At 33.4% G+C, this 10634-nt stretch overlaps 2 protein-coding genes across 2 annotated transcripts; one reads left to right on the forward strand and one right to left on the reverse strand.

The window, feature by feature from the left end:
- Positions 1 to 1030: 1030 nt before the first annotated feature.
- On the reverse strand, positions 1031 to 9056 carry LOC123317140 (syntaxin-8). The gene is made up of 5 exons (XM_044903532.1): positions 8951 to 9056; positions 8710 to 8895; positions 4973 to 5187; positions 3831 to 3923; positions 1031 to 1676 (listed from the first exon to the last, which is right to left on the reverse strand). Exons 1-5 carry the CDS (start codon positions 8980 to 8982, stop codon positions 1516 to 1518), a joined length of 687 nt encoding a protein of 228 aa, XP_044759467.1. The 5' UTR covers positions 8983 to 9056; the 3' UTR covers positions 1031 to 1515.
- Positions 9057 to 9412: 356 nt separating this feature from the next.
- Positions 9413 to 10366, forward strand: LOC123317148 (NHP2-like protein 1). Its single transcript, XM_044903541.1, has 2 exons — positions 9413 to 9570; positions 9940 to 10366. The coding sequence occupies exons 1-2, from the start codon at positions 9568 to 9570 to the stop codon at positions 10318 to 10320; spliced, it is 384 nt and encodes a 127-aa protein (XP_044759476.1). The 5' UTR covers positions 9413 to 9567; the 3' UTR covers positions 10321 to 10366.
- Positions 10367 to 10634: the final 268 nt, after the last annotated feature.

Below are 10634 nucleotides of genomic sequence, written 5' to 3' on the forward strand. Positions count from 1 at the left end.
TTAATATTTTTTCTTTTTGTATTACTCATAATTTTTTATAGTTATAAGAAATAAATAAATGTTTTTGTTACATTTTCCTCTTTTATTGGATTATAGCTGGGTACGCGCCTGGTGGTACTTCTAGGGGTTGTAGAACAGCCATCTTGCATATTTTATATAGAAAATTTTTGGTGAAATGACTTATTTTGATGACTTCTACCTTCTGTCGAAAAAAGCCTCACCTTTGAAAACAGCCTACATCTCCATTTTACGAAACAGATTAAATTTGGATTAATTCACGTCTTGGAACATAGATACATGGAATGACCATTGCAGTGAGTGCTACAAAACTACAAACGCTTTTGTTGTCGTCCACACATTCGATACTTATGTATCTAGCGCGACAAAAAGGTAGTGGCGTTAGATGGATGAATTTACATATTTTCCTTTTCGCACAATTTGATGTGACAGCAATGTCTAAGTCCATTTTGTGATTGGAGACACTAAGGAACTATCTCACGCTAGTCTTTGGTCAACGACAAATGTTTATTTTCAATTCCATCATGTATCTATGTTCCAAGATTCATATGAATGGATAGACGTAATTCTGCGTGTCGTTCCTCGTTACCATGGCTATCTTATAGTTTGCGTTAGGTGTATAGAGACCTGACCTGAAAAAATTAGTCGCCCACCAGTATGCATATCAAACCATCAAGACTTATCGTTGAGGAGCTTTAACCGATCAAGTGAAAAATTGCCCTGCTTGCCCCGCCTTATCCTTCTACCTTAGGATGCTGTAAAACAGTTCCTTCGATAATGGCATTGAGTATTGATACTCAATGATAATAGATTGCAATTTTAAATTTTTGACGAGTAGCAGAATCTCAGATTTGCGATTGAGCATATTACGGGAGTATTTGCTTGAAATTGCTTATAATTCACATAAGTTAACCATTGGATATCCTACTATAGATATCTTCAATGGTTAAATTATGTTAATTAAATTAATTGTGCGGAAGTAGGTCAGTTGGATAGTAATAAAATAAATATAATCTTTTGAAGTAATATATTGTATAAATAGATAAAAATAGCAGATATATAGATCAATATAACAAGATATGACAGGACACAATTCGCATTTATGAATTAATATATTATTTGGTATAATCACAGTAAATATTTCTGAAACTCTCTGAATATTTCAATTAGTTTTGATTTGGAAAGACGAAGTAGCATATATTACATATGTCAGAAGGTCTAAAAACCAAAGTCTGCAATATCATAAAGTTATAATCAAATCAAATCACATGTAGATTACAATTTTTTTTGTGAAAAAAAGTTGAAATGGTGCATGTCGAATGCTTTGCTCGAAAAATGTTTTAATTTTCATAAGTTGCGAAAACTCCTTGAAATATTCTTACACCATTGTTTCGAATCAATTTCAATCCTTGGCAATTGGAACTAGGATTTTGAATGATGTCTTTTGAGAATTAATAAATATACATTCATTATTTTGTATTGATCGTGTCATGTCTTCTAAACAATCGAAACTAAAACTATGCTTACGAATAAAAGTATAATAACTATCCAATATCCACATGTGTTATCCTTTCTATCTATGACACCTATATTTTGAGTTTCAGTTCTCACTCTGGTGTTTGTTCTTTCCATTTGAGTGTCCAAATCATCCAGGATATCTTTAAAATAAATTTAACTATTATTCTGTCCAATATATAATCATTCTCTGAATCTCAAAATAATATCAACCCAGTGAGTCCGAATTCATGAGTTGAATTAAATTTAGCAAATGAATGAACACTAATTAACTCCAAATAATACATAAGATATTAACTATGAAGTTGTAAACGAGAGTTCTAAATTAATTTTTCGCTTCAAATTTAAAAAATTCAGGAATCTATTTCCTCAGAATATCCATACTTTCTAGGAAAGGCTCTGTGCAACTACTCGTTTGAATTCCCCTTGCTCGGTTGCCGGGCCCACCCTGTCTTCGAATCGTTGAGATATTATTACATAAACTGTAATATTTTTATACTATTTTTCTGTTTTTATTGTTGTTCCCTAACATTACTAAATGCGAATTATTAAATGCAAATTAATTTCTATATACGCCACTGCTCATAGAGATGCGTTTGTTCAGTTCTATTACCTAGAGCATTGCCTAGTCCAGAATGTTGTATTGTGTGCATGAAATATGTAATAATTTTTGACTTCACTACACATCTTAGAGCTAGTTGGTAGATGAATTTACTAAAAGTTAGGAGGGAGTGGAGAAGATAAAATTTTCAGTTTTTTTGCTTCAATCTAGGACATGAATGCCCTTCAGAGAAAATGAAAGCCGATTGAATTTGCCATAAATTGATTTCCTGTATTCAAAATTAACGTTATTGAAAATCGATTATTTTCAGCCCAACCTTATACCAAAATGTTTGCTTCTAGTGTTGCATACGATATTTTTTTTAGAAATTGTGCAAAAATAAGGTAGCATTGATTATTAACTCAAAGGTTGTAGGACGTTCAATTCCCTTTAATTTGATGTTTTAGTTATAAATTGAATTGCAATGAACGAAACCGTAATCGACCAATTTCTCGTTAGAAATATTGGATAATACAATGGCGCGGTTATTTGGGTTCCACTTTACCTCACTAGTGCAGGAAAAGTGATACTTTCGAATCTGAAATGAGCACGGAAAGTGGATAAAATACACAACGCGGGTTGAAAAAATTTATCGCGTTGAAAATAATGATCCGAAAGATAGGAATGGCCCAATAAATACTACAATAACGAATTGAGAGTGAAAACAACAAAAGAAGATATTATTCTTACATATTTTATCTTATGCAGGGTCTCCATCGTTGACGGAACGCGAGGCTCTATTACTTTTAAGCGGTTAAGTTTTCCAACATTTTCAACACAAGATCAATAGAATCCTTTCGGATTACATTCTTATATAGTATTGAAATATACAGGGGTCCCAAAAGAGTCAAAATGAAAATGTTTTTTCTTATGAACGGCCAAGATTTTTAAAGACTGCATGACCCTAATTCACGAAAAACCTGTATATTTTAAGGTAAGTATTTCAGCATTTCAAAAACTATTAACAAAGTAAGCCCTCCTTTTTTTTGGTTAATGAGTAGTCAATTTTTTCCACATTGCCTTCTCTGTCATTTTAAATATTGAATATATGTGGTAGATACTAGGTAAACAGAACTACAAATTTATTTGATTTTCACTAACGTGAGTTGGTAACACCATTACGAGTGTTTCGCTATCACAATAGCATCTTCAGGTGGTTGAAGGTAGAGCAAATTATTTTAGTTTATCTAAGATGCCATTGTGAATATTGTGATAGCGAAACCCTGTGTAGTCGTTTCAACAACGCATGCTAGTAAAAATAATATAAATCTACTTTTGGATCTGCTATTTTAACTGATTATGCATTTCATTATCCATGAGAATTTTGATGCTAAATGACAGGTTCATAAATGTCAAAGAATGATGTTGTGTATTGTTTACTCAATAACAGCTGGTGATTTTCAAGAAGGCAATCTAGGTATCTTCAGGTATCTAAACCTAAACATTGTAGTCAATCTGCTGTGCTTTATTGTCTACGTTATCTGTAGTCGATGCCAAATGGAAGCCCTTTAAATTTTGAATCCCCATATTGGCTTTTCTTTTTCAAATACATACTTGAGATGGTGTGTTTGAAAAGCGAAGGTTTGAAGATATTTCATATGAAATCATTTTCGTCTAAGGAAGAATTCCCCATTACTACAAAGTCTTGAATTTGTCAAAATTCGGAAACAGAAATAAATTAATACATCAGACTTACCATTATGTAAATCTACTTCATTCGATATGGTTTGGGCGATGTTCTTCTGTCTGGATATGATTTGGTATAGACTTTCAAGTCCCCTTTCTTGCTCTGTCAACGTAATAATATTAATTTTTGACCATTCAGGCAAATCATTAGCTTATGTGGGAGTGTCAAACAAAACTGAATGAATTAGGCAAAAATATCAAGAATCAATTTTTCATCTAAACAATCCCCATCTCACCACGTTCACTTCTGAAATACATTATGCAACAGGCTGTTGAATCTTCAACACTCGGGGATTACACTTGCCAGAAAGGCATCAAGAATGCCAGTTACTGCCCACTTTTCTGTGGGGGAAGGGGAAAACCGAGAGAAAATCTTCCAGGGATGGATCGCTCCAAAAATTTCCTTGGCAACTTTAAAACTTCAAAGATCCAAAGGGCATCTGGATCTCGGTAAGAATATAAGTTATACCTCTTCACTGGTTGTCTTACAGGACACCGTCGCCCAGGTAGCATCTGATTCTGATGAGAATGGGTGTACATTGCAAACCAACAGGAAGAATGGCATGGACAAAAAACTTGTAGCAGTGAGGATGTTACCTCCCTGAAACCTTTTCAGATACAGGAATTCAATAGAAGTCTGGAAATGGAAGGTGAACTGTAGATATCGCAGTGGTGAGAGCAGGTATGATTGGGGGTAACTAGACCTCAAAGTCGCGGGGCACTTTAACCTCTGTTAATAAATCTTAACTATTCAGACAAGTATACAATCAAGAAAACAAACAAATTGAGGAGCCATAAGGTGATGGATCACCATGAATCTACAAGAGAGAAGTAGGACAGTGGACTGCTGCCCAAGGTGGCAAGCTTCTGCTTTAACAAACCCTCCAGGACATTGTCATTGATCGAGTTCAATAACCTAAATCAAACAGGCTTCTTAAGCTTGAAGGTTCCGCTAGTGAAATAATGTTCCATTATATAGGCAGAACTGCATGCTGTTCTTGTTCGCACGCTAGAGATTATTCCCAAAGGTTAGTTGGCTAACACATTCAGTGTGAGCGGAGGACGGCAGTAGTCGGAACTGAGCTTTGTTCTCAACTTCTGCGAACGTTGAATGTTTTAATGAGTTCAACTTCATTCATAGGAAGAACTTACCACCTATCATCTTTTGTTGAGTATTCCTGATGTCTGAAACAGTGTCTCTCCTGAAGTCATCATCATCAAACATTGAAGATGTGGCACCAAACAATGACTGTCTCTCTTCATTATTTTTATGTGTTAATTGGTCATCGAAAAGCTTCTGCATTTGTAATCCCTTCGATTTCAAAACCTCAACTTGTCTATTCCTTCTCTCTAATTCTGCTGAAGTTCTATTTATTTATTGAGGAATGCAAATAAAATCCATAATGGTCATATATAAATATACAATATATACTTAATATCCATTTTGCTTATTATATCACTATACAACAAAACGGAAACAAAAGCAACTGAATAATCTGGTCAAGATAAGACTTTCGAATCTTAAGAAAGAGAGCATGAATCAGACAGAACGAAAAAGGGAGATGGGAAGCTTTTCCCCTTATTGTAGTATAACGTGATGAGGAGACGATCACTGGTTACTGACTTAATTGCATCTCGGGCCACCAAAGCAGCGTGTTCGTGGTAAGAAACGGTTGAAGAATTGAAGATGAAATGATTTCTCGAAATTTAATGATGATGAGAAAATTCAAATTATTCAATGTTATTATCAAATTATTTAATATTATTTCAAGACGATCACACAATTCCAGGGACAATAAAATTGTTGCATTTAATGATAGACCAATTCCTTCACGATCCACTATCCCTAGAATTATTATTATTTAAGAAATGTGAATGTGTACGAGCTAGTCGAAAATGAAAACATATTGATGAACCATCAAAATCCATGAATGACAATAATCTGAAAAGAGATATGGAAGTGTATGCCGCTGTTGAAAAATTAGCCTTGTACAAGTCGACAAATCGGTGATATTTTGAGGAGGAATGTATACCATTGCTATAACGTGCAGGTCAGGAGTTTTTTTCCAGAGGCCAACATAAAAAGAATCGTTATCGAAAGACAAGAAGATGATACTAATCAAACTGCCGTTTGGCCGTTTCTTTCACGCACATAGCCTCCTAACACTCAAATGTTTGTGCAATTTTTTTTTCTGAGGCCAACACAAAAAGGATGAAATTCTGTAAAATCGTTATCGAAAAACAAGAAGATGATACTGAACAAACTGCCGTTTGGTCTTTTCTTTCTAGCTCATATGAGTAAATCCACGACCGTGACGACGCCGTATATGGATTTGGATGCACCGCAGTTTTATTTTACAGGCATTTAAGTACCAATAGACACAAACCCGTTTGTCTACAACTGGGGAGTCCAACACGCAGATAGCCCCCTAACACTCAAATGTTTGTGCAAAATTTTTTGTTAAAAATCTCTTATTTACAGAAAGTCATCTTTTTATTTGAAAAGAAAACAAAAACCATCAATGAGGAATTCTCCTTAATTTGGGTTATCAGTGCATATGCAAGTTTAAACTGAATAATTATGAGTTTCATTCATGATTTTTTCAAATTCACTGCGGAAACTATTCAAAATCATCCTTCAAATAGGGGGTTTTAAAATTTAAATCGCTTTGTGCTGAGCTTACGATTTGGCAACAGCGCATACGAGACAATGAAAAGAACAATGTCCGATCAGCTTTTTTATAAAATAACAGCTGTTGATGTACAGGCGCGTACTTACTGGTGAGCTTCAACTGCAACCGGCCATAAAAATCCCATAAAATTTTACGACCTTCCTCGTTCGTCGCAGACTTCATAGACAGCAATCTTTGTTTATCTCATCAAGATAATGCATTTGTTGTTCTTTATTATCAAGGCATATTTCAGTCGATGTTGCCAGCTTGTGTAATTCTCACAAAACGCTTTAAACTTTAAATACCCATTTTTATTTTTCATTTTTAAGTGCTTAAAATAATTTTTTTTGGGAAACGGTTGAAATGGTCATTTAAAATGTGACGTTTCAAAGATATTTCATAAAAAATACATCATTTTCGTCAGAAGGAGTATTCCCTATTGTACGATATTGGTACTAGGAAGATCGACATTGGATTATTTGTGCATGAATCTACAAAAGCTCAATGTTTGGACCAGTTCGAATGTGAGAACGACGGAATTCGTTCGTAGCACTGCAATGGCCATCCCAAGTATTTATGTGCCAAGGATAAAACAGATTAATATAATTTTCTATGTATTGCAAGTCTACATTTCGAAGTTTATTTTCCAATATTGGTTGCCAACTTAACCAGCAAGCGAGAAAGTGTTGAGTTATCAATTCCACATCTGGCAATCAAAATGTTTTATGCTTTATTAATTTATAAATGTATATTATTAAATAAATTTATTATTAAATAAATTTTTACGGATAAAGTACATCATCCTAAAAAGGAGAGAATTTGGGCAAAGTATTATGTACAACTGTTCCCAATTTTCACATTATAGGCATGTTTTGGTGTGATGAAGTTTTCTGAGGCCTCTGAGGTACAAAGTTTTTATATTGGCAACCCTTTTCTGAGACTGTCATCGTTAGCATGCATATAAATTTTTTGTAGTAAAATAATAGAATTACTTGATTTTTAATTAATTCATAATATGTTTCGAGCGATTAACAGCGCATCTTCAGGAGAAAAATCACAAAAGTGAATCTTAAAAGATGAGAAAGAGCTCATGGAGGAAAACAGCAACACAAACAAATATAAAAGAACAAAAGTATAAAACCGAATTATACATAATAGCTTTAAAAACAATGACAATTGAAATGAAAAATGAAGCAAAAAAATAAAAAGGTCATCAATTAAAAATAATACAAAAATCTGCTTAATATAATTTCTTTTATAAAATTATATTTATGGGACTTGTACCACACCTTTATATAACAAGGAGGTAACATTGCTAGGTTAAATACTAGACTGTCAATAAAAGGGGAAGTGATAGTATAAAATTAGCTATTGTGGTTTACTCACTGAAGGTACTAAGAAACTCTTTAAACTTAAATATCTTGAAGACGAACTTTTATTCCTTATTATCATATGGCATCATTTTCTGGGGAAATAGTGATAATGTTCAGTGTATTTTGGTGACCCAAAAGCTAGCCTTGAGTACAATGCTGGGGTTTGGATATACAGGATATAGACAGAGCTGCAGGAGAGCCTTTCAAGACAATGGCCTGTTAACAGTCTGGAGATTATATATCTTTAAATGCATGATGTTTGTTACAGAACACCCACATTATTTTATTCAATACAAAAATGGTAACAACACTAGAAGGATGTACCCAAGGCATACCTTAGCTCCAGCACAAAATTGCGTCAGATATATGTGTATGAAACTCCATAATGTACTACTTAGAGTTTAGCCACATCTACGAGAGAACCCATTTCAAAAAAGAAATATTTCAGTTTCTGATCACATATCAAGGGTTTTGTGCCATGGTGGCGTATCCACAAAATAGCGATGTTATGGAGACGCCCTTCTATCAAATTAATAAATTCTATGAATATTGTAAAAATTATAAATATCCTTGAAGTAAAACCTAATATTATATTTCTTTGATATTTTTTCCATTTCACATTTTACTATATATATTGTTTTTTTGGAAATATATAGACACCATCTATCTATCTAAAATGACTTAAAATCTTCTTTACAAAACACCGGCTTAAATGATACTTCTTTCCTTTAAACCATCAAAATAATAATTCATTAATATATGGTGGGCACCCCTACTTATCATTGAGGACGACCAATGATCAAATCATGTGTTTTCATATCAACAAACATTTTACAAAGGATACAAGTTACCACCAAACCCAATTTTTTGAAGTAATTGTTCAACTTCGTTATTATATTGCTTTAGCCTCAATCTGATTGTAGCTGATAATTGTGAAAATTTATCACTCGTCCTTGGTTGCCTCTGGCGTTGAGTAAGTTGCTCCATAATTTCTCGATATAACTTCTCACAAGTTTCATGTTCCAGCAACCTGTGATTTAATTTCAATAATAATTATCAAAATTTTTATAACTATTAAAACGTACCAGGGATCTTCCCCTATATTGAGAAGAGCCATTTTCTCTTGATTATTTTGGAATTCTTATAGAGAAATCCAAAATAATATAAAAAATTGTTTCTTAACCTAAATGAAAATATCAAAAAATCTAAATAACGAACCACAGAACACAAAAAGGACAAATTACTCAGAATCTGGAACACAGAACACTTATGTTCCATTACCACAGACAAACATTATTACACTCCTTCCAAAGAAGTGTCTTAAAAAATTATAGACTAAATTAAATAAAATAAAACATAAACTGTATAATCTTTGCTCACCTTTTTGCACTAGACTATGGAGGATACCCTCCACACACCAGACAGACAAAACACCAGAAACGAAATATGCAGAAAAAGAAAAAGTATTACCTGTTCTATGACTCCACCATATGCACGTGCTCGAAACCAAGAGGAGGTTAATCTTTGTCGAAACTCGAAACGTTTGATTATTTGAGGTTAGCTTTATTTGATAAGTGAATAGTGAACCGCCTTGTAGGTACGCCGCACACGTATCCAAAGAAATTTTGAGTTCCTCAGTGAAGCAAGTTTTTGCAGAGAGGTTGCAAAATTCTATTAATTTGAATCAGACAAATTGAGCAAAATGGTAAGAAATGATTCAGAAATGTTTTAATATTTTCAAGTTGAAATTTTGGTGGCTAGAATTGTTTTTGATGGCTTCTAGATAAAATCTTTTCATATATGAAATTAACAAGTACCTATGAATTTACCTGGAAATCCGCACATTCTGGAAATGATCGTAGTACACATTAATTTATAAATGAAATACTATCAATATATATCATGGAAAACTTCAGTTCTGGGACGTCCATAGCCTAAAAAAAACAGTCATATGTATAAAGGCCAGTTCATCTCGAAACCCTTTAACTATTTACTTATTAAATATGTATTATTACATTAGTTTGACTACATCAATGAGAAATCATTAAACAATATTTATTAATCATACTTTTAGGCTGAAGAAGTAAATCCTAAAGCGTATCCTCTCGCTGAAGCCCAGCTGACCATGAAGATTCTAAATTTGGTTCAACAAGCTATGAACTACAAGCAGTTGAGGAAAGGTGCCAATGAAGTGACAAAAACTTTGAATAGAGGAATTGCTGAGTTCGTGGTAATGGCTGCTGATGCTCAGCCTTTGGATATCTTGTTGCATATTCCACTTTTATGTGAAGATAAGAATGTTGCATATGTATTTGTACGCTCCAAGCAAGCTTTAGGAAGAGCTTGTGGTGTTTCAAGGCCTGTAATAGCATGCTCTGTCACTATAAATGAAGGGTCCCAATTGAAACCCCAAATACAAACAATCCAAAATGAAATAGAAAGGTTGCTTGTTTGAAATATTTTTTGTATATAATTTTTTATTAAATGTACTGAATAAGTTATGTTGTTTTTGATTTCATCTCTTCGAGAAGGATGTAGATTCAACCTGTCTTGACTTGATAGTTCTGTTTGATTTTTGGGCAATCATATTCATAATTTGAATCAAATATGAAGCAGTATCACTAAAAACCATTGGAAAACAGACATTTTGAAAAGTATACTCATTTAACTATTTGACTTACCGGCAGTACTGGAATTTTAACAAGTCACATGTGCATGCTGTTAATATTTAATTTCATTACTGCATTAGGCAGCTTTCATGAAAAGAAA

The sequence above is a fragment of the Coccinella septempunctata genome, chromosome 1 (genome assembly GCF_907165205.1).
Source record: "Coccinella septempunctata chromosome 1, icCocSept1.1, whole genome shotgun sequence".
Classification (NCBI taxonomy): Eukaryota; Metazoa; Arthropoda; class Insecta; order Coleoptera; family Coccinellidae; genus Coccinella; species Coccinella septempunctata.